This window comes from Heterodontus francisci, chromosome 3, assembly GCF_036365525.1.
Source record: "Heterodontus francisci isolate sHetFra1 chromosome 3, sHetFra1.hap1, whole genome shotgun sequence".
Taxonomy (NCBI): domain Eukaryota; kingdom Metazoa; phylum Chordata; class Chondrichthyes; order Heterodontiformes; family Heterodontidae; genus Heterodontus; species Heterodontus francisci.
The window spans coordinates 187293750-187318884 of NC_090373.1; the positions used below are offsets into that span (position 1 = coordinate 187293750).

General features: G+C 45.7%; 1 protein-coding gene across 1 annotated transcript in view; it reads right to left on the reverse strand.

Moving 5' to 3' along the window:
• mrps18a (mitochondrial ribosomal protein S18A) overlaps positions 1-25135 on the reverse strand; it is a 120872-nt gene that overhangs the window by 73700 nt on the left and 22037 nt on the right. Inside the window, exon 4 of the mRNA XM_068027909.1 lies at positions 15288-15411. Coding sequence (XP_067884010.1) covers positions 15288-15411 — 124 coding nt within the window. The remainder of the gene's footprint in view (positions 1-15287; positions 15412-25135) is intronic.

Genomic DNA, 25135 nt, shown 5'->3' on the forward strand with positions numbered 1-25135 from the left:
GTGCTTCTGTCTTTTTTCCTGCCAACTGCTAAGTCTCTTCGACTCGCCACACTTTAGCCCCACCTTTATGGCTGCCCGCCAGCTCTGGCGAACGCTGGCAACTGACTCCCACGACTTGTGATCAATGTCACAGGACTTCATGTCGCGTTTGCAGAAGTCTTTAAAGCGGAGACAAGGAAGGATGGTGGGTCTGATACCAATGGCGAGCTCGCTGTACAATGTGTCTTTGGGGATCCTGCCATCTTCCATGCGGCTCACAAAGCCAAGCCATCTCAAGCGTCGCTGACTCAGTAGTGTGCATAAGCTGGGGATGTTGGCCGCCTCGAGGACTTCTGTGTTGGAGATACGGTCCTGCCACCTGATGTCAAGTATTCTCCGGAGGCAGCGAAGATGGAATGAATTGAGACGTCGCTCTTGGCTGACATACGTTGTCCAGGCCTCGCTGCCATAGAGCAAGGTACTGAGGACACAGGCTTGATACACTCGGACTTTTGTGTTCCGTGTCAGTGCGCCATTTTCCCACACTCTCTTGGCCAGTCTGGACATAGCAGTGGAAGCCTTTCCCATGCGCTTGTTGATTTCTGCATCTAGAGACAGGTTACTGGTGATAGTTGAGCCTAGGTAGGTGAACTCTTGAACCACTTCCAGAGCGTAGTCGCCAATATTGATGGATGGAGCATTTCTGACGTCCTGCCCCATGATGTTCATTTTCTTGAGGCTGATGGTTAGGCCAAATTTATTGCAGGCAGCCGCAAACCTGTCGATGAGACTCTGCAGGCACTCTTCAGTGTGAGATGTTAAAGCAGCATCGTCAGCAAAGAGGAGTTCCCTGATGAGGACTTTCCGTACTTTGGACTTCGCTCTTAGACGGGCAAGGTTGAACAACCTGCCCCCTGATCTTGTGTGGAGGAAAATTCCTTCTTCAGAAGACTTGAACGCATGTGAGAGCAGCAGGGAGAAGAAAAGTGTGGGTGCGAGAACACAGTCCTGTTTCACGCCACTCAGGATAGGAAAGGGGTCTGATGAGGTGCCACCATGTTGAATTGTGCCTTTCATATTGTCATGGAATGATGTGATTATACTTAGTAGCTTTGGTGAACATCCAATCTTTTCTAGTAGTCTGAAGAGACCACGTCTGCTGACGAGGTCAAAGGCTGTTGTTCGCGGCATTTCTCCTGTATCTGACGAAGGGAGAACAGCATGTCAACGGTCGATCTCTCTGCACGAAAGCCACACTGTACCTCAGGGTAGATGCGCTCGGCCAGCTTCTGGAGCCTGTTTAGAGCGACTCGAGCAAAGACTTTCCCCATTATGCTGAGCAGGGAGATTCCACGGTAGTTGTTGCAGTCACCGCGGTCACCTTTGTTTTTATAGAGGGTGATGATATTGGCATTGCGCATGTCTTGAGGTACTGCTCCCTCTTCCCAGCACAGGCATAGCAGTTCATGTAGTGCTGAGAGTATAGCAGGCTTGGCACTCTTGATTATTTCAGGGGTAATGCTGTCCTTCCCAGGGGCTTTTCCGCTGGCTGGAGAATCAATGGCATCACTGAGTTCCGATTTTGTTGGCTGTATGTCCAGCTCATCCATGACTGGTAGAGGCTAGGCTGCATTGAGGGCAGTCTCAGTAACAACATTCTCCCTGGAGTACGGAAATGTGGCAGTCAATCTGCGCACAGATAGATCCCGTAAACTGCAATAAGATAATGACCAGATAATCTGTTTTTAGTGATGATTGAGGGAAAATATTGACCAGAACACTAATGATAACTTCCCCGCTGTTCTTTAAAAAAGTGCCACGGAATCACTTAACATCCACCTGGGAGGTTAGATAGATCGATTCAAAGCAAATTGAGCCGATTAATTCTCATCAGCGCCTTAATCAGTACTGCCGCTATAGCTATCTTGCCCTGTACCCTAATTGTTTCACCCAATAAATGTCCAACTCTTTCTCATTGAGTGAATGAGCTCAAACTCCACCTTGGTGGGAAGGAAGGAAAAAACAAAGTTGCTAGAAAACAGAACAAGTAAGATTGCTGCAATACATTAGGCGGCAAGAAAGAAATGAACTACAGAAAATAAAACCAGAAGTTGCTGGAAAGAGTCAGCATGTCCACCTCTGTAAAGGGAAAAGACAGGTAATGTTTTAGGTGTAGACACTTCAACAGAACCCTATGTCAATCTTTCGCGATTTATGATGACCCACTGTATATTTCAATCATTTTGCTTCAGGTTTGGAGCAGTTTTTCTCTGGATTTGTACAGTTTTTCTCTTCATTTGTAATGTTCAGAGATATTGGGGTCATGCCACCCAGCATCTTGATTTCCAGAAGACACAGTTTCCAATCATACGCCCTTGTATACTGATAAACTTCATTGTCAATAGTAGAATGAAACCTCCTTAGCAGCCTCAGATGAGACAATGAAACTCTCCCAAATGTAGAGACCAGATTCCTTAAAGGTGGCTTCCTCAAACCTATCACGGGGATATATAACTGGGCCATATAACGGGTCTCCTCAGACCCAAGTCACAAGGATATGAAGTCAGCTGCACAAGGCTGGGAGGACCATTTGGAAAAAAATAACATGTGAACATGCTGCAGGTCATGACTTCAATGACCACTTAAACTAAAGAACGTGCTAGGAAGTCATGTAGCAAAGCAATAACATATTAAAGAAATAAAAGAGGACAAGCAAACACACATACATCTGCTTTGCTTTGAAGTCAAAGGGTATTTCTGGAAGCACTTTAGCCCGAAACACCCATTATCTAGTGCCCTGGCAAGCAATATTGTTTACCCAAGTAACTATAGTCACAGGTTTTCAGACCTACATTGGTCCTCTTCTTCAGATGTTTAAAGAATGAGATGTGCCTTGTGCCAATAGAAGAGAAACAGGAAATTACCTTCTGTACTGCAGCTAGGCACTGTACAATTTTATGAATTGTACATTATGTTCCACAGGTCTTTGTGTATCACCGCATCAAATCAAGGCATAGCCCTTTCTTTGTTCAGTTAGGCTGTGAAAGTGCTCGATTTGTCAGCAACATGCCCAGCCAAGTGGTGCCTTACTTCGCTCACAGCGTGACCCTGACATAACATGGTCGGTCATTGGTTAACAGGTAACTTTTCAATGGCAATGGTGTAGGGGTAGGGGTGAAAGAGAGCAGAATAGAACTTCTTTTTTGTGATCTTAATACACGGTAAACAGTTAGAACACAAATGTTACACATGCACAGCTGGAACATGATCATCCACAGAATTAATTTACTGAAAGAGATGGGGGAGGGGGCGGTAGGATAGGGAGGGAGAGATTTGAACTGAAAGACTTTTCATATTTTTCATAATCTACTAAAAGACAATGACAAGCTTGGACTTGTGCAAAATATCGTGCCTTAGTGCTTCACATATATTTTTAGTGACCAATGCAGCAGCCATTTTGTGCATAGCAAGATCCCACAAACAGCAATGACGTACATGCTGCATTTTTTTGGAAGTCCTGGTTAAGGGAGAAATGTGGGCTAGCAGGCTGTGTGATGAAGGGTTTCAGGCATTTACAAATAGTATCAGGGGCATTTCAATGTGCACTTAAACCACTTGTACAGGCTTTTGGATGGCAGGGTGGCACAATGGGGTAATGTAGACTGTTCACCTCTGGGACCTACGACCAAACTCAGTAATGGACTGAATGTTTCCTTCCTTTGATTTATTACAATGGTGAAATGAGGAAATATTACATTTATGCAGTTTTACCCCATAGCTGACACAAAGCTACAGACAGATAAGAGATGCCTCTTGGCCCTTCCAGCTCATTCTTTCATGGATACCTACAATCCACTCATCACAGCATTTAGCTACCTCTTCAGTGAGCCTTACTACCCTACCTGAAGACCATTCAGATACAGATCACTCTTTGTATGAAGAAATGCTTCTTAACATTTTACTAGTCTGCTCCAACCTCTGCGGTTATGGTTTAACTTCAGTGCTCAGCCTAGACCTTTTCTGTTTCATTTGGTATCATTAGCTCTGTAAGATCCCCTCTCATTCACCTTTTCTAGATGAGACCAAGTCTTTCTACCATTTCCTATTAACTCGAGCTCTGATATCAGGATTAGCCATTTGTTACTTCCAGGGTTTGGATATTTCCTGGTGTCTCAGTGACCAGAACTAAATGCTGCATTTAAGGTATGCCTGACGGAACATTCTAGTTTTAGCACAGCTGCCTCATACTTGAACTCTACGGAGTTGACTGCAGCTCTGCAATGGCTCAATGTATCGTCACTATTTGGTGCACTATCACTCCCAGACCGCTAAAATAAAAGCAAAATACTGCAAATCTGAAATAAAAATAAGAAATGCTAGAAATACTCAGCAGGTCTGGCAGCATCTGTGGAGAGAGAAGCAGAGTTAACGTTTCAGGTTCTGAAGAAGGGTCACTGACCTGAAACATTAACTCTGCTTCTCTCTCCACAGATGCTGCCAGACCTGCTGAGTATTTCTAGCATTTCTTGTTTTTACTCCCAGACCTCTTCTGGCCTCTCCCTTCACCAATTTCACACCATTCAATACATCCCCCATTTTTTTAACTCCCAGACCTATCGGCATTGAATTTCTTTACTCGCCCACTTGCAATATTATCTATCTCTTTCAATAGCATCTTGGGGGTTTCACCAGATGCTACTCCCCTCTTTCCTGAGTCTGGTATCATCTGTAAGGTAATACATTTTAGAAAAAGTGTCTAAATGGGTAGAGGAACAGAGGGATCTGGAGGATATAGATGTACAGATCACGAAAAGGAGCTCCACAGGTTAATAACGCCACAAAAAAGGCAAACAAAGCACAGGGATTCAGTTCTAGAGGGATAGAATTGAAAAGCTGAGAAGTTATGTTAAACTTGTATAGAACCTTGGTTAGATCACAAGGAGTACTGTGAACAGTTCTGGTCTCCATATCATTGAAAGGATATACAGGCCCTGGAGAAGGTGCAAATAGATTTACTAGAATGATGCTAGAACTGAGAAATTATACCTATTTGGACAGATTGAAAATGTTGGAGCTCTTGGGATGGCTGAGGTCCCACCACCAGGGCCAAACGCAGGAGCTAACTCCACTTAGGCCAGCAGCGGGACCCAGAGAGGCATCTTCCCAGTAGTGTCCAATTAAGTGACTGCCACTGGGGCTGTCGTCCCTATTAAGGATGGTTGCCCAAACCCAACAGCCGCTGGCCCAATCAGAGATGCTTAGCGGTGGCCACTGCTGGGGCTGCACCTGCAGGATGAGAGCGCATCGATGGGCGAGCGCCCTCAAAGACAGGTAAGTGGGGTATGGGATCGCCGGAGGCATGCAGGCCCCAGTGATCTGGTGGGGGCAGAGTGGGGGGTGATCGCTGAAGGGCGGGTGGCGCCTCTGCCTCGGGGGCGGCCATTGCTGCCTTGTGCCATGTAGTGCCCACAAATGAGGCACCCAACCTGCCCACCCGCACCACCCCCAACCCCACCTTTCCGAAGGCTACTGGGAGGCCTCCAGGTTGTATTGATCAGTCTTCCCACAGGGCAACAGGCACCCCCAAGCCCCCCGCTGCTGGCAAAATGCCCAAAGTGGTGGGAATAGGTCCTTAATTGTCTCAATTGGGTTCTGGTGGGAGGCACTCTGCCAGCTCTGGCAAAATGGCATGACGGAGGGAAGACACTGGGCATATCCCCAACGCCTTCCCACACCATTTTGCCAGCTTTCTCACCTCTCAGCCCATCGCCACGCAGCTGGTAAAATTCCAGCAGTATTTCCACTTGCGAGTGAGACCAGAGCTAGGGCCCATAAACATAAAACAAAAAATATGGAATGTTGGGACATATTCAGCTTTCCAGCATCCGCAGTACTTTAGTCTTCTATTGGCCTTAAATATAAGATAGTCAATAAATTCAGTAGAGAATTCAGGAGAAACTTCTTTGCCCAGAGAGTGGTAAGAATGTGGAACTCGCTACCACAGTAGTTGAGATGAACAGCATTCAAGGGGAAGCTAGATAAGCATGAGGGAGAAAGATGTAGAAGGATATGTCAATGGAGTTAGAATCAGAGGGACGGAAAGAGGCTCATGTGGAGCATAAACACTGGTTTGGACCTTTTGGGTCAAATGGCCCATTTCTGTGCTGTAAATACTTGGTCATTTGTAATCACCCCTGAATGGTCTATCTATAATTTTAAGGTCATGCAACATAGTTCTGAACTCCCCAACCACTGAATTATTCGGTGCAGAAGGGTCAATTCGACACACTGTGCCCATGTCAGCTCTTGGAAAGATTTATCCAATTAGTCATACTCCCCTGCTCTTTATCCATAGCCTAGCAAATTGGGTTTATTTCACGTGGAACATTATGGGAGGATTTCTGGAAGCCTAAGTGCACTATATTGTAACGTTTCCAACATCCATCTGGGATATCACTTTCTACAAAATATCTAGGAGCTTAGTTAGCCCTGATCTGCTCCTCCTACTTGTGTGCTCATTGCCAGATTCTTGGTTATTTTCATATAGGTAATCCTCAAGTTTGTTCCAATGATCCATTCTGTTATTTTGTCAGCACCTGCAGCGAATCAGGTTTGTTTTCTTGTCTTTCCAGAAGAAAGGAACTGCATCAACTTATTTCCAATGCAGTGAGACTTCAGTATTCACAATTCTGTAATGAGGACTGTTAGCCATGGCTCAGTTGGTAGCACTCATGCTTCTGAGTCAGAACAATGTGGGTTCCAGTCCCACACCAGAGACTTGAGCAAAGAAAATCTGGCTGATATTACAGTGCAGTACTGAGGGAGCGCTGCACTGCCAGAGATGCTGTCCTTCGGATAAGACGTTAAACCAAGCCCCACCTGATCTGTCAGGTGGGTGTAAATAAGCCCACGGCAGTACTTCTAAGAAGAGCAGGGAAGTTCTCCCCGATGTTCTCGCCAACATTTATTCCTCAATCAACAGCATGAAAAAACAAGACTCAGGTCATTATCACAATGCTGTTTGTGGGAGCTTGCTGTGCGCAAATTGGCTGCAGTGTTTCCTACATTACAACAATGACTATACTTTAAATGTATTTCATTGGCTGTAAATCCCTTTGGGATGTCCTGGGGTTGTGACAGGCACTGTATAATGCAAGTTCTTTCCTTTTTTCATTTGGTAAAATTTGTTCTTAGTTTCACTTACTCTACAGGTCACTAAGTCCATCTGTGTAGATATTAGTTTTATTACTGTGTCTGGAAAATCCAAGGAAATTATATCATTTATGCTATTTGTCGAACCCCCTTTGACAGATGGCATGCTTCCTGGTGAATACTTCCAGCAAGCACATTCACAACCTTAAGCCATCTCAGTACTTAGAAACATAGCAAAATAGGAGCAGGAGTAGGCCATTCGGCCCTTCAAGCCTGCTCTGCCATTCAATACGATCATGGCTGATCATCCAAACTCAGTAACCTGTTGCCGCTTTCTCCCCATATCCCTTGATCCCATTAGCCCTAAGAACTATGTCTAACTCTTTCGTGAATATATTTAATGATTTGGCCTCAACTGCTTTCCGTGGTAGAGAATTCCACAGGTTCACCACTCTCTGGGTGAAGAAATCTCTCCTCATCTCAGTCCTAAAGGGCTTACCCCTTATCCTTAGATTGTGACCCCTTGTCCTGGACTCCTCCGCCATCAGGAACATCCTTCCTGCATCTAGTCTGCCCAGTCCTGTTAGACATTTGTAGGTTTCTATGAGATCCCCTCTCATTCTTCCAAACTTCTTTGCTACTAATCCATTTGTAGTTCCACATACGTGCTAGACACTGATAATTGGCAGCAAAATTGAAAGAGCCTTCCACTTCCCGAAAACTTAAGCTCTGCAGTCTACTATCTGTGACATTTCAACAAATTACCGACTTTCTTGGCTTTATTTAACGTGGACATTACACTGTCCCCAAACAAATTGAGTTCACGACTGATCACAAGTAAGCTTCAGCATCTGGTCATGATGATATTGGTTTTGATGAAAACTTCCACTGTACTGACATCCTCTTCTACAAAACCAGGACTCTACGTGGTCACCATTTGGTTGCACAGTTGCCCAGCTTTCAACTTGGCTGTTGCACTGCAAGATGTGAAGGTTTTAAACTCACTGCCAGTTTCATTGTAACACTCCTACACATTGAGTGCATCACGATATGTGAAATGAGCACAGAATCCAAAGCTAGGAGAATGCGCAGTCCTCCCAAAAGAAACTAGTTTAGTTTAGAAATACAGCACTGAAACAGGCCCTTCGGCCCACCGAGTCTGTGCCGACCATTAACCACCCATTTATACTAATCCTACACTAATTCCATATTCCTACCACATCCCCACCTATCCCTATATTTCCCTACCATTTTTACCTATACTAGGGGCAATTTATAATGGACAATTAACCTATCAACCAACAGGTCTTTGGCATGTGGGAGGAAACCGGAGCACCCGGAGGAAACCCACGCAGACACAGGGAGAACTTGCAAACTCCACACAGGCAGTACCCAGAATTGAACCCGGGTCGCTGGAGCTGTGAGGTTGCGGTGCTAACCACTGCGTCACTATTACTTTTAAACTGTATATTATTATTATTACCTTTCCATTTTGTTAAGCTCCTGGCCGAGCGGACCTGTGAGGAGACAGGCGAGCAGGAGTTCCAGCAGCTTTAAAGAGGCTGCAAGAGGCCAGGGACAAAGCGAGACCGAGCGGACCTGCAAGGAGACAGGTACTGGCGAGCAGGAGTTCCAGCAGCTTAAAAGAGGCTGCGAGAGGCCTGGGACAGAGAAAGACCGAGCCGACCTGCGAGGAGACAGCAGCTTAAAAGAGGCATACTCTCACAGGTCACAGGGACAGTGAGAAATTTCTACGACTGACGGCACAATTCAGAAAGTGACACGTTGCAAGGGGAGGCAGCTGATTGGTAAGTAGGAACAGGTGAATATTTCTACCCTTTTTTACTACTTTCAATAGCCGAAGTAAAAGTAAAGGTAGAGAATTTAGATTGTAGTAGGCAGTGTTTGGAGTAGAATAAGGTCCCTAGCGTAATTAGTACTCTAACTTAAAGGGAGTAACTAAGGAGCTTAATCTAAGGCTACGTCTTGGCAGGAGAGCTCAGCCCCGTGGCATGCTCCTCCTGTGCTATGTGGGAAATCAGGGACACTGGAAGTGTTGATGGCGAACATGTGTGCAGGAAGTGTGTCCAGCTGCAGATACTAGCTGACCGCATTGCGCGACTGGAGCTACGGATGGACTCACTGTGGAGCATCCGCGATGCTGAGGACGTCGGGGATAGCATGTTTAGAGAGGTGGTCACATAGCAGGTAATGGCTGCAGAGGCAGAAAAGGGATGGGTGACCACCAGGAGGAGTAGTAGACGCAGGCAGGTAGTGCAGTGGTCCTCTGTGGCCATCCCTCTCTCAAACAGATATACGGCTTTGGATACTGTTGGGGGGGGGGGGGGGGTGGCCTCCAAGGAGAAAGCAACAAAGCCAAGTGCGTGGCACCACGGATGGCTCTGCTGCACAGGAGGGGATGAAAAAGAGTGGGAGAGCCATACTGATAGGGGATACAATTGTAAGGGGAAGAGACAGGCGTTTCTGTGGCCGCAAACGAGACTCCAGGATGGTATGTTGCCTCCCTGGTGCGAGGGTCAAGGATGTCTCGGGGTGGCTGCAGGATATTCTGAAGGGCGAGGGTGAACAGTCAGAGGTCGTGGTACACATTGGTATCAACGACATAGGTAGAAAGAGGGATGAGGTCCTGTAACAAGAATTTAGGGAGCGAGGTAGATTAAAAAGCAGGACCTTAAAGGTTGTAATCTTTGGGTTACTCCCAGTGCCACGTGCTAGTGAGTATAGGAGGATAGAGCAGATGAATGCGTGGCTGAGGAGGTGGTGCAGGAGGGAAGGCTTTAGTTTCCTGGATCACTGGGTCTGTTTCTGGCAAAGGTGGGACCTGTACAAGTTGGACGGGTTGCACCTAAACTGGACCGACATCCTGGCTGGGAGGTTTGCTAGTGCTGTTGGGGAGGGTTTAAACTAATTTGGCAGGGGGATGGGATACAGAGTGGTGTTACAGGAGATGGTGATGCACAGTCAAATATACAAGAGAAGCTGAGTCAGTCTGGAAGGCAGAGCAAATATAGAACTGTTAAGGCACAAGTGAAAAATGCAAGGCTGGATTGCATCTATTTTAATGCAAGGAGTCTTACCAGTGAGGCAGATTAACTGAGGGCATTGATTAGCACATGGCATTATGATATTACTGCTGTCACAGAGACATGGTTGAGGGAGGGGCAGGACTGGCAGCTCAATATTCCAGGGTGCAGAATCTTCAGGCATGACAGGGGAGGGGGTAAAAGAGGAGGTGGCATTGCACTGTTGATCAAGGAGTCAATTACCTCAGTAAGGAGGGATGATATCTTAGAAGGTTTTTCGAATGAGACCATATGGGTAGAACTTAAAAACAAAGGGGGCAATCACTTGGCTGTACTACAGGGGCCTGTACGACAGGCCCCCAAACAGTCAGGGAGAGTTAGAGAAGCAGATATGTAGGCAAATCTTATAAATGTGTAAAAATAATAGGGTAATAATAGTAGGGGATTTCAACTTCCCCAATATCAACTGGGATAGTCCTTACAGCAAAAGGCTTAAAGGGGGCGGAATTCTTAAAATGCATACAGGAGAGTTTTTTGAGCCAGCACGTAGATAGTCCTACAAGAGAAGGGACAGTACTGGACCTAATCCTAGGGAATGATCCCGGACAAGTGGTAGAGTGTCAGTGGGGGAATATATTGGGGATAGTGACCATAACTCTAAGATTTAAGGCAGTTATGGAAAAGGACAAAGATGGACCAAAAATAAAGGTACTGAATTGGGGGAAGGCTGATTTTAAGATGATAAAACAGGATCTGGCCAAAGTGGACTGGGAGCAGTTACGTGTAGGAAAGTCTGCATCAGATCAGTGGGAGTCATTCAAAGAGGGTTCAGAGCCAGCCATTAAGGTGAAGGGTAGGGCCAACAAGTCCAGGGATCCCTGGATGTCAAGGGATATAGAGGATTGGACAAAGGAAAAAAAGGCGGCTTATGGCAGATTCAGAGTGCTGAAAACAGTGGAGGAGTATAGAACATAGAACAGTACAGCACAGTACAGGCCCTTCGGCCCACGATGTTGTGCCGACCCTTTAACCTACTCTAAGATCAAACTACCTACATACCCTTCATTCTACTATCATCCATGTACCTATCCAAGAGTCGCTTAAATGTCCCTAATATATTTGCTTCCACCACCGCTGGCAGTGCATTCCACGCACCCACCACTCTCTGTGTAAAGAACCTACCTCTGACATCTCCCCTAAACCTTCCTCCAATCACCTTAAAATTATACCCCCTGGTGATAGCCCTTTCCGCCCTGGCAAAAAAGTCTCTGGCTATCCACTCTATCTATGCCTCTCATTATCTTGCACACCTCTATCAAGTCAACTCTCATCCTTCTTCGCTCCAATGAGAAAAGCCCTAGCTCCCTCAACCTTTCTCCTTAAGACATGCCCTCCAGTCCAGGCAGCATCCTGGTAAATCTCCTCTGCACCCTCTCTAAAGCTTCCACATCCTTCCTATAATGAGGCGACCAGAACTGAACACAATATTCCAAGTGTGGTCTAACCAGGGCTTTATAGAGCTGCAGCATAACCTCGCGGCTCTTAAACTCAATCCCCCTGTTAATGAAAGCCAACACACCATACGCCTTCTTAACAACCCTATCAACTTCGGTGGCAACTTTGAGGGATCTATGGACGTGGACCCCAAGATCCCTCTGTTCCTCCACATTGCCAAGAATCCTGTCTTTAAGCCTGTATTCTGCATTCAAATTCGACCTTCCAAAATGAATCACTTCACACTTTTCCAGGTTGAACTCCATCTGCCACTTCTCGGCCCAGCTCTGCATCCTGTCAATGTCCTGTTGCAACCTACAACAGCCTTCCACACTATCCACAACTTCAGCAACCTTTGTGTCATCGGCAAACTTACTAACCCAGCCTTCCACCTCCTCATCCAAGTCATTTATAAAAATCACAAAGAGCAGAGGTCCCAGAACAGATCCCTGCGGAACACCACTGGTCACCTAGCTCCAGCTGAATACTATCCATCTACTACCACCCTCTGTCTTCTATGGGCCAGCCAATTCTGTATCCAGACAGCCAAATTTCCCTGTATCCCATGCCTCCTTACTTTCTGAATGAGCCTACCATGGGGAACCTTATCAAACGCCTTGCTAAAATCCATATACACCACATCCACTGCTCTTCCTTCATCAATGTGTTTTGTCATATCCTCAAAGAATTCAATAAGGCTTGTGAGGCATGACCTGCCCCTCACAAAGCCATGCTGACTATCTCTAATCAAGCTATGCTTTTCCAAATAATCTTAAATCCTGTCTCTCAGAGTCCTCTCCAATAGTTTGCCCACCACCAACGTAGGACTGACTGGTCTGTAATTCCCAGGGTTATCCTATTCCCTTTCTTGAACCAGGGAATAACATTTGCCACCCTCCAATCATCTGGTACTACTCCAGTGGACAGTGAGGACGCAAAGATCATCGCCAAAGGCGCGGCAATCTCTTCCCTCGCTTCCCGTAATAACCTTGGGTATATCCCGTCTGGCCCCGGGGACTTATCTATCCTCATGTCTTTCATGAAAGTGTGGGAGGGGTACTTAAAAAAGTAATTAGCAGAGCGAAGAGTGGACGTGAAAAAACACTGGCAGGCAAGATAAAGGAAAATCCTAAGGCGTTTATAAGTATAAAACTAATCTTATAAGTATAAACCTATAAGTATAATCCTAAGGACCAAAGTGGCAACGTGTGTGTGGAGCCGGAGGACACAGGTGAGGTTTTAAATGATTACTTTTCATCTGTGTTCACTATGGAGAAGGACGATGTAGAGATCAGGGAGGGGGATTGTGATATACTTGAACATATTAGCATTGAAAGGAAGTATTAGCTGTTTTAGCGGGCTTAAAAGTGGATAAATCCCCTGTCCCAGATGAGATGTATCCCAGGCTGTTGTGTGAGGCAAGGGAGGAGATAGCAGGGGGTCTGACACAAACTTTCAAATCCTCTCTGGCCACAGGAGAGGTGCCAGAGGATTGGAGGACAGCGAATGTGGTACCATTATTTAAGAAGGGGAGCAGGGATAAGCCAGGTAATTACAGGCCGGTGAGTCTAACATCAATGGCAGGGAAACTATTGGAAAAAATTCTGAGAGACAAGATTAATCTCCACTTGGAGAGGCAGGGATTAATCAGGGATAGTCAGCATGGCTTTGTCAGGGGGAGATCGTTTCTGACTAACTTGATTGAATTTTTTGAGGCGAAGAAATGTGTAGATGAGGGTAAAGCATTTGATGTAGTCTATATGGACTTCAGTAAGGCTTTTGATAAGGTCCCGCATGGGAGATTGGTTAAGAAGGTAAAAGCCAATGGGATCTAAGGCAATTTGGCAAATTGGATCCAAAATTGGCTTAATGGCAGGTTGCAGAGGGTAATGGTCGAGAGTTGTTTTGTGAGTGTCAGCCTGTGACCAGTGGTGTACCACAGGGATCAGTGCTGGGATCCTTGCTGTTTGTAGTGTACATTAATGATTTAGACATGAATATGGGAGGTATGATCAGTAAGTTCGCAGATGACATGAAAATTGGTGGTGTCACAAATAGTGAGGAGGAAAGCCTTAGATTACAGGAGATATAGATGGGCTGGTAAAATGGGCGGAGCTGTGGCAAATGAAATTTAATCCTGAGAAGTGTGAGGTGATGCATTTTGGGAGGACCAACAAGGCAAGGGAATATACAGTGGATGGTAGGACTCGAGGAAGTACAGAGGATCAGAGGGACTTTGGTGTGCTTGTCCATAGATCACTGCAGGCAGCAGCACAGGTAGATAAAGTGATTAGGAAAGCATATGGGATACTTGCCTTTATTAGCCGAGGCATAGAATGTAAGAGCAGGGAGGTTATGATGGAGCTGTATAAAATGCTAGTTAGGCCACAGATGGAGTACTGTGTACAATTCAGGGCACCACACTATAGGAAGGATGTGATTGCACTGGAGAGGGTGCAGAGGAGATTCGCCAGAATACTGCCTGGGCTGGAGCATTTCAGCTATGAAGAGAGACTGAAAAGGCTAGGGCTGTTTTTCTTAGAGCAGAGAAGGCTGAGGGGAGATATGATTATGAGGGGCATAGATAGGGTAGATAGGAAGAAATGTTTTCCCTTAGCGGAGATGTCAATAACCAGGGACATAGATTTAAGGTAAGGGGCAGGAGGTTAAGAGGGGATTTGAGGAAAATTTTTTTCACCCAGAGGGTGGTTGGAAACTGGAACGCACTTCCTGAGGAGGTGGTAGAGGCAGGAACCCTCACAACATTTAAGAAGTATTTAGATAAGCACTTGAAACGCCATAGCATACAAGGCTACGGGCCAGGTGCTGGAAAATTGGATTAGAATAGTTAGTTGCTTGATGGCCGGCACAGACACAATGGGCCGAAGGGCCTGTTGCTGTGCTGTATAACTCTATGACATTACAACCATTTCACAGCCAGGACAGCATGACTGGCAAATAAATGTGGTCACATTTCTTTCAATGTCGTGTCTTGAGACAGAGTACATGCTTGAAGTTTGGGGGAGATCATTTTCTACTTTCCCTTCCCTCTCTGTTGGGAAGCAGCCAGGTGGGAGTTCAGTACTGAGCACAGTCCAGTACACAAGTGTTGACTAGCTATCAGCCTCTTGAATTAACCTTTTCATAGCCCTTGAACCATGTCATCTCCTCTGGAATGATTTTCATCATCTGCCAAAAATGGCTTCTCGTTAGAACAATGTATCATCTCTCTCCACAGCTTATTTTTCACTTTCTTTGCAGGGGTTGGTTGGGGGGGATGCAGGGAAGGGGCAGGGGAAGAGATGGCAACTGGACCAATAACATCACTGGCATGGGTCTGAAAGCAAGCAGTGAAACATCTCAATTGGAAAATAGCACACAGCTTTGGGATACACACAAGTTGGTAAAAATAAAGCTACCTTGAGACAGAAATTTGGGCAGGAAGGGAGTGAATTAATTAAAGAGTAGCAGTCCCACAGGGTATAATGTGCAGTAGCCAACAGAAGCTATAGGGGAACCAGATGCTTGTCCATTAGCTACAAAGGGAAACAGCATAGTTGCTAACAAAGTGAGGCAAAACTCAACATCCAATTCAAAGTCACACAAAAAAGGGATTACCTGCTCGGTGAGCCATCTTCACACAGATTTCGATCTTTTTATGCTCCTCGAAGCAAAGCCCCGTGATTCGCCGTGGTAACATCCCTCCATCCGAGCGGATGAACTGACTGAGCAGCATCACGTCCTAGTAGAAAGCAACAAGAGAAAACAGCTGACATCTGACCAGTCAGTACGAACTGCCTGGCCGGGGGGGGGGGGGGGGGGGGGGGGTTTGTGTGGGTGGGCGTCATTTAACAGAAACAGGAATATGCCATTTAGCTGTTTGAGTCTGTTCCGCCATTCAATTTCATCGTGGCTGATCTATATCTTAACTTGCCTTGATGCTGTAATCCCGAATAACCTTGCCTACCAAAAATCTAACAATTTGAAGTTTGACCTTTTCAATTGACCTGGAACCTCAACAGCTCTTTGGGGGAGTGCGCTCCAGATTTTCACGACCCTTTATAGGAAGGAATACTTCCTACCATAATGCCTGAATGGCCTAGCTATAATTTTCAGGTTGTGCCCTCTCGTTCCAGGGAGGGAACATATAGCTCAATATAATTACATGACAAATCGCCACATCAACAAACTTGAGGAAGAAGGCAGCATATGTTTTTACCAAGCACCCTTTGAAATCATCACTCATGTCCTATATTTGATGCATGTGGGAGGGCACCATGTTTTGCTCAGAGAACACTGCCTACAGAGAATGCCAGGAGAAGCCAGCTACTGCTCCCTTTTCAGACTTTCCCTGCCTTATCGAGAAACTCACTCCCAGACACACCTCCGCCTCCTTCCTCCTTTCTACAGGTTAGATCTGGAACAGAGTGCAGCAGGAAGTGAATTAACATTTGTCTCACTCTACGGCACTCAACATTTGTGCTGCAACCATTCAGAGCACTCCATTGAGAAAAAACTTGCACTCTGGGGACTTTCTTGTGAAGTCTTGACAAATCCTTTCAGCAAAGGACTTCCATGGCAAGTCTCGAATGTTTATTAATAAAATTTTGATACATAGATACAACCCTCTTCTTCAACTCGTCTTCAACCCTCCCTCAACTATCCTCCATTGGACGAAAGACAGGATGATCCAGTGTGTGAAAATCTTCACAGGTGTGTGCATCGCTCTTCGGTCAATCCAAGCTCAATACAAACGCGGAAGTCCTTTGTCTTCCCAGTTTGGTGTTTTGTCATTTATTTGTAGCTTCTTCCAACTGAGGAGTCTGCATACATCTAAAAGGCATAGTCTATTCCTTACTAAGATTAATTCCCTCAGCTTGAAGCTCGTGTAACTGTTTTTGTTGATCACTAAGTTAAATCTATCAAATTATGAGTAACGTAGAATTATTGAATGTTATAGTACAGGTGAAGGCTATTCAGCCTATTGTGCCTTTTTGACAGAGATATCCAATTAGTTTCTCTCCCCTGCCCTTTCCCCACAACCCTGAAAACCTTTCCCTTTCAAGTTTTTATCCAATTCCCTTTTGAAAATTATTGAATCTGCTTCCACCACCATTTCAGGCAGTGCAGTCCAGATCATAACAACTTGCTCTATAAAAAAAAAATCCCCTCATCTTCCCTCTGCTTCTTTTGCCAATTACCTTAAATCTGTGTCCTCTGGTAACTGACCCTCCTGTCAGTGGAAACAGTTTCTCCTTATTTAAACTATCAAACCCCCTCTAATTTTGAAAACCTCTATTAAACCTCCCCCTCAACTTTCTCTATTCTAAGCAGAACAATCTCAATGTGTCTAGTCTCTTCACATAACTAAAGTCCCGCATCTCTGGTACCATCTGTTCAGGGAAAAACAAAGTTAACCTGTTCTTCCTTTAATTGTTTTGGCGAAAGAAACTCTCTGCTCTTCTCATGGTGCCATGCATCCACCTCTACTTTTGGTGCAGGATCTTGGAGTCTGCCCAACTTATGCACTCAAGATCGGAAGTGTGACTTCAACCCACAACCTGCTGGATCACTAAGGAGGTTGGGAGATGCTACCAGCTGAGGCAAGTGGATCAAGTTAACTGATAGCCTAGGCAGAAGGATCATTAAAACTGGAATCAATGTCCAACAGCTATGGGGCATGAGAAAAGTAGGAGAAAGAATTAGCCAAGTTTCCTATTCTGGATCACACCAAGGACACACAAACACACAAGAAATAGGAGCAGGAGTAGACCATATGGCCCATAGTGCCTGCTCCGCCATTCAAAACGATTATGGCTGATCTTAGGATTCAACTCCACTTTCCCGTCCGCTCACCATACCCCTTGATTCACTGAAATGCATCCATGTATGGACAAGGGATGAGAAAAGGATTGGATTCACTAAAAAGAGCCAGCTTACACTCTCTCTAGCTCACATATAAAACATTTTTTTTTATTCATTCATGAGATGTGGGCGTCACTGGCCAGGCCAGCATTTATTGCCCATCCCTAATTGCCCTTGAGAAGGTGGTGGTGAGCTGCCTTCTTGAACCGCTGTAGTCCATTTGGGGTAGGTATACCCACAGTGCTGTTAGGAAGGGAGTTCCAGGATTTTGACCCAGCGACAGTGAAGGAACGGTGATATAGTTCCAAGTCAGGATGGTGTGTGACTTGGAGGGGAACTTGCAGGTGGTGGTGTTCCCATGTATTTGCTGCCCTTCTCCTTCTAGTTGGTAGAGGTCGCGGGTCTGGAAGGTGCTGTCTAAGGAGCCTTGGAGCATTGCTGCAGTGCATCTTGTAGATCTCACACACTGCTGCCACGTGCGTCGGTGGTGGAGGGAGTGAATGTATGTAGATGAGGTGCCAATCAAGCGGACTGCTTTGTCCTGGATGGTGTCGAACTTCTTGACTGTTGTTGGAGCTGCACCCATCCAGGTAAGTGGAGAGTATTCCATCAGACTCCTGACTTGTGCCTTGTAGATGGTGGACAGGCTTTGGGGAGTCAGGAGGTGCGTTACTCGCCGCAGGATTCCTAGCCTCTGACCTGCTTTTGTAGCCACAGTATTTATATGGCTACTCCAGTTCAGTTTCTGGTCAATGGTAGCCCTAAGGATGTTGATAGTGGGGTATGCAGCGATGGTAATGCCATTGAATGTCATGGGGAGATGGTTAGATTCTCTCTTGTTGGAGATGGTCATTGCCTGCCACTTGTGTGGCGCGAATGTTACTTGCCACTTAACAGCCCAAGCCTGGATATTGTCCAGGTCTTGCTGCAGACTGCTTCAGTACCTGAGGAGTCACGAATGGTGCTGAACATTGTGCAATCATCAGCGAACATCCCCACTTCTGACCTTATGATTGAAGGAAGGTCATTGATGAAGCAGCTGAAGATGGTTGGGCCCAGGACACTACCCTGAGGAACTGCTGCAATGATGTCCTGGAGCTCAGATGATTGATCTCCAACAACCACAACCATCTTCCTTTGCGCTAGGTATGACTCCAGCCAGCGGAGGGTTTTCCCCCTGTTTCCCATTGACCTCAGTTTTGCTAGGGCTCCTTGATGTCATACTCAGTCAAATGCTACCTTGATGTCAAGGGCAGTCACTCTCACCTCACCTCTTGGGTTCAGCTCTTTTGTCCATGTTTGAACCAAGGCTGTAATGAGGTCAGGAGCTGAGTGGTCCTGGCGGAACCCAAACTGAGTGTCACTGAGCAGGTTATTGCGAAGCAAGTGCCGCTTGATGGCACTGTTAATGACACCTTCCATCACTTTACTGATGATTGAGAGTAGGCTGATGGGGCGGTAATTGGCCGGGCTGGACTTGTCCTGCTTTTTGTGTACAGGACAATTTTCCACATTGCAGGGTAGATGCCAGTGTTGTAGCTGGACTGGAACAGCTTGGCTAGGGGCTCAGCAATTTCTGGAGCACAAGTCTTCAGTACTATTGCTGGAATATTGTCAGGGCCCATAGCTTTTGCAGTATCCAGTGCCTTCAGTCGTTTCTTGATATCACGTGGAATGAATCGAATTGGCTCAAGTCTGGCATCTGTGATGCTGGGGACTTCAGGAGGAGGCCGAGATGGATCATCAACTCGGCATTTCTGGCTGAAGATTGTTGCAAATGCTTCAGCTTTATCTTTCGCACTGATGTGCTGGGCTCCCCCATCATTGAGGATGGGGATATTTGTGGAGCCACCTCCTCCAGTTAGTTGTTTAATTGTCCACCACCATTCACGGCTGGATGTGGCTGGACTGCAGAGCTTAGATCTGATCCGTTGGTTATGGGATCGCTTAGCTCTGTCTATCGCATGCTGCTTACGCAGTCTGGCACGCAAGTAGTCCTGTGTTGTAGCTTCACCAGGTCGACACCTCATTTTGAGGTATGCCTGGTGCTGCTCCTGGCATGCCCTCCTGCACTCTTCATTGAACCAGGGTTGGTCTCCTGGCTTGATGGTAATGGTAGAGTGGGGGATATGCCGGGCCATGAGGTTACAGATTGTGGTTGAGTACAATTCTGCTGCTGCTGATGGCCCACAGGGCATCATGGATGCCCAGTTTTGCATTGCTAGATCTGTTCGAAATCTATCCCATTTAGCACGGTGATAATGCCACACAACACGATGGATGGTATCCTCAATGTGAAGGCGGGACTTCGACTCGTCAAGGACTGTGCGGTGGTCACTCCTAACAATACTGTCATGGACAGAAGGATCTGCGGCAGGCAGATTGGTGAGGACGGGGTCAAGTATGTTTTTCCCTCGTGTTGGTTCCCCCACCTGCCGCAGACCCAGTCTAGCAGCTATGTCCTTTAGGACTCGGCCAGCTTGGTCAGTAGTGGTGCTACCGAGCCACTCTTGGTGATGGACATTGAAGTCCCTCACCCAGAGTACATTTTGTGCCCTTGCCACCCTCAGTGCTTCCTCCAAGTGGTGTTCAACATCGAGGAGTACTGAGTCATCAGCTGAGGGAGGGCGGTAGGTGGTAATCAGCAGGTGGTTACCTTGCCCATGTTCGACCTGATGCCATGAGACTTCATGGGGTCCGGAGTCGATGTTGAGGACTCCCAGGGCAACTCCCACCCAACTGTATTCCACTGTGCCACCACTTCTGGTGGGTCTGTCCTGCTAGTGGGACAGGACATACCAGGGATGGTGATGACAGTGTCTGGGACATTGTCTGTAAGGTATGATTCCGTGAGTATGACTATGTCAGGCTGTTGCTTGACTAGTCTGTGGGACAGCTCTCCTAACTTTGGCACAAGCCCCCAGATGTTAGTAAGGAAGACTTTGCAGGGTCGGCAGGGCTGGGTTTGCCGTTGTCGTTTCCGGTGCGTAGGTCGATGCCGGGTGGTCCGTGGACCATATACTAAGTGCAACTATATGAGTCAAGGGGAGGGAAAGCACTGGCCACTTTCATTCCCTATCCAAAAGCACTAATTACCAATCTGAAAAAGATGACTTGCCAAATCAGCCAATTTCCAGTGACTAAGTGTTTATTTGGCAGCTATACATGTTTCCCCCACTCATTTAATCACTCTGCTCTCCCCACCAAGCCTGGCCGTAAGATCCTTAAGAAGCAAATCACTCTCTTAACTGCATTTTTTTAACCCAGCCAATTTTCTTTCTTTAGATATTCTTAAGTGACCCCCATCGTTATTCTAGACCTTCTGAGCTCCCCTTCCAATTACAGACCACCACAGCTTTGAGTTCAGTGACACAGCAATTTCAACAGATCTCCGCCAAAGAAAATTCCTTACACTTTGTGCTATATAGACACCCGACTCTGCTAGCTAGCTAACCAGCTTTGCAATTTTTTTTAATTAGACAATTTTAGGGCTCAGCTAGTAAAATACTAATTTAATTTAAAAGCCAAGGGAAGTCCAGCACCCAATATTTGAGTAAGGAAACAGCTTCTATTGTTTGGTGCAGTGAAACATATTTACTTTACATTCAGCACAACCACATTCTTGAGAACTTGCCAATCTCAGCTGGACAAGAGATTTCTAAAGACTCCAAAATTCCAGAATTTGAGGTAAATATTGATTATCTAGTTAAGCCTTTTTAAAGTGAAACGATAGCTTAAAAAAGGTGAAGGGGGTTGGGAGCGGAATCTATAGTCTGCAAATAAAGGAGTGACTGGCTTACTCAGAGTGCTTTATCCTCGTGCTTAAACTGGATCCTCTTTCAGGACCACATTATTCGAGCACTGCTCTTCCGCACTGACTTAGGGCAGCCTGTTTCTGTAGACAAGTTGGGTGTTCTGACTTTACACATACATACAAAAAAAGGGGCGGCACAGTGGTTAGCACCGCAGCCTCACATCTCCAATGACCCGGGTCCGGTTCTGAGTCCTGCCTGTGCGGAGTTTGCAAGTTCTTCCTGTGACCGCGTGGGTTTCCGTCGGGTGCTCCGGTTTCCTCCCACAGCCAAAGACTTGCAGGTTGATAGGTAATTTGGCTATTGTAAATTGCCCCTAGTGTAGGTAGGTGGTAGGAGAATTAAGGAAAGTTGGGGATGTGGTAGGTAATGTGGGATTAGTATAAATGGGTGGCTGATGGTCGGCACAGACTCGGTGGGCCGTAGGGGCTGTTTCAGTGCTGTATCACTCTATGACTCTATGTCGGGCCGGCTCCTTGTGTTTACACTGTTAAAGACTAGGCTTCTAATCCTTTGACTATAAAAGGTCAAGAGGTGATCTAATTGAGCTGTTAAAGATGACTGAAGGAGTTTATAGGGTATATAGAGAGAAACTGGTGGGGGGAGTCCAAAGCAGGGGAATCTTCACATTAGAACCAGGTCATTTGGGGGTGATGTCAGAAAGCATCTCTTCACATAAAGGATGGCGAAAATCTGCAACACTTTTACCCAAAAGGTTGTTGAGACTGGGGATCAACTGACTGAGGTTTTTGTTAGGCAAGAATTTTTTTTTAATATTGTTTCACGGGATGTGAGCATCACTGACAAGGCCAGCATTTGTTGTCCATCCCTAGATGCCGTTGATAAGGTGGCAGTGAGCCACCTTCTTGAACCGCTGCAGTATATCTGGTGTAGGTAGACCCACAGTGATGTTAGGGAGGGAACTCCAGGTTTTTGACCTGGCGACAGTGAAAGAATGGCAGTATATTTCCAAGTCAGGATGATGTACGACATGGAGAGGAACTTGCAGGTGGTGGTGTTCCCATGTGTCCACTGTTCTTGTCCTTCAAGATGGCAGAAGTCATGGGTTTGGAAGGTGTTGTTGAAATAGGCTTGGCACATTTCGGTCATTCTGCATTCCAACCACATATTGGTTCAGCTGGTAGCACACTCACCTCTGAGCCAAAAGGTTGTGGGCTAAAATCCTACTCCAGAGACTTGAGCATAAAATTCATACTGATGCTCCAGTGCAATACTGAGGGAGTGCAGTACTGTCGGAGATGAACTGTGGACATAAAAAAACCCATGCCACTACTTCAAAGAAGAGCAAGGAAGGCCAACATTTACCCCTCAACCAACATCACAAAAAACCAGATTATCTGTTTATTGTCATACTGCTGTTTGTGGGAGCTTGCTGTGCACAAATTGACTGCCACATTTCCTACATTACAACATTGACTACACTTCAAAAGTACGTCACTGGCTGTAAAGCACTTTATGGATGTCTTGAGGTCCTATGTAAATGCAAATCTTTTTTTAAGGCGATGCAAGAAACTTAACTTTCATTAAAAGCCACATATTTCTTCATTATTGTCCCATTATTTCTGTGGCCTGCAAAATGGCAATTACCAAAGTAGCTGTGCTGCTTTTAGTTTAGCACTGACAGAAACCGTAACAGGAGAAAATGTTTTCATAAGGAGCACTCAAACTTAACATTTACAATACAGTTAGACTGGTAACATGTGACACTGCCCATTGCATCCCTTTTGCTTTACAACAGTAACTGCACCACACCCTGCCAGCTTGGCTCAGTCAGGTGTACCATCACTTCTGGGTTAGAAAGCTGTGGGTTCAAGCCAGGACAATCCTAAGCAGGAAGTTCTCCCTCATGTCCCAGCCAGCAATGAACCCTGAGCAAATATCACCCGCGAGAGAGAAAAACAAATGACTGGCTGGTCATTCATCTCAAGGCTGTGCGTGGGCTGTTACTGGTAGAGCCTTTCACGACAACAATCTCTAGAGTTTGAGCAGTAATTCACTGTGTGAAGAACTTTCAATGACATCCGGCCATGAGGTAGCAAAAACAAGGATGAGAGTAAAGTAACAGATGGGATGAAGTAGGACGGAGGACGATGATGTTACGGGGTGGGAAGTAAGCGGTCTTATATAACGGAGAGGATATGGGGCTGGAAGCTGATCTAAAACTATCCTGAAACCAGACTTGTATTTCTATAGTGCCTTTCTTGACCTCAGAATGATCCAAGGTGCTTCACAGCCACCAAAGAATTTTTGAAGTGTAGTCACTGTTGTCATGTTGGAAACTTGGTGGCAAATTTGTTCATAATATGGTCCCAAAAAACAGCAAAGTGATCATGATAAGGATTTGGTTGAGGGATAAATATTGGTCAGGATACCTGAGAACACCCCTGCTCTTCTTCAAGTAATACCGTGGGATCTTATATATTCGCCCAAGAAGGCATTCAGGGCCTCAGTTTAACATCTTATCGAAAGCTGGCACCTCTGACAGTACAGCACTTCCTTGGCACTGCAATGGAATGTCAGTCTAGATTATGTGCTCACGTCTCATACTCAGATGGATACATTATGCAGCACGTAACACCTAAGTGAAGGCTGCAGAGCCACTGAATAGGAAAGGTCAGTCGCTAATAAGTCACTGACCTGGAGTTGAGAAACAAATTATGCTACTCTGCTCCACAAGTACTCAATGTACTTATACAACACACCCAGGTACTTGCTAAAAGGAATGCATAGAAAGCTTCCTGTTGTATGACGGCGCAGTGCAGGACAGCACGTATCTAGGTGGAACACATTCACCAGGTTCAGTCACACTTTCACTCCTCATTCATCCATTACAAAACTATAATGACTCTCAGTTGACATGTCCAATGTTAATTCCAGTCTCCGTTCAACACTGTTGGACATAATCTCAGATGCTGTACAACAGAATGCAATTAAACACAAGTTTCTGGTCCACCAATTCCTTACACAATATTGTGGGAACATATGTATTATTATTAGATATTAAACCACAGTAATGTAATCAAGCTTTCCAAGGCACTTCACAGGAGCATTAATCATAGAGTCATAGAATGGTAACAACACAGAATGAGGCCATTCGGCCTATCATGTCCGTGATGGCTCCCAGAGAGCAACTCAGCTCCCTGCCTTTTCCCCCGAGCCTTGCAATTTTTTTTTTCTTCATATAAATTTTTTTTTGAAAGCGCCAATTGAATCTACCTCCACCATCTTGTTACCTTTGGTTCTTTTGCCATTCACCTTAAATCTGTGTCCTCTGGTTCAGCATCCTTCCACCAATGGCAACAGTTTCTTCCTATCTACTCTGTCTAGACTCCCTTACGATTTTGAACACCTCTATCAAATCCCCTCTCAACCTTCTCTGCTTTTTAAGGAGAACAGCCCCAGCTTCTCCAATCTATCCATGTAACTGAAGTCTCTCATCCCTGGAATCATTCTCATGGATCTTTTCTGCACCCCCTCCAATGCCTTAACATCTTTCCTAAATTGTGGTGCCCAGAATTGGACACAAAACTCGAGTTCAGGCCAACTCAGTATTTCTTAAAGGTTCACCATAACTTCCTTGCTTTTTTACTCTTTATTGATTAACCATTTTCTCAACCTGCCCTATCACCTTCAATGATTTGTGCACATTAAGCACCAGTCCCTCTGCTCCTACACCCGCTTTAGAAGTGTATCCTTTATTTTGTATTGCCTCTCCTCATTCTTCCTACCAAAATGTATCATTTCACACTTCTCTGAATTAAATTTCAT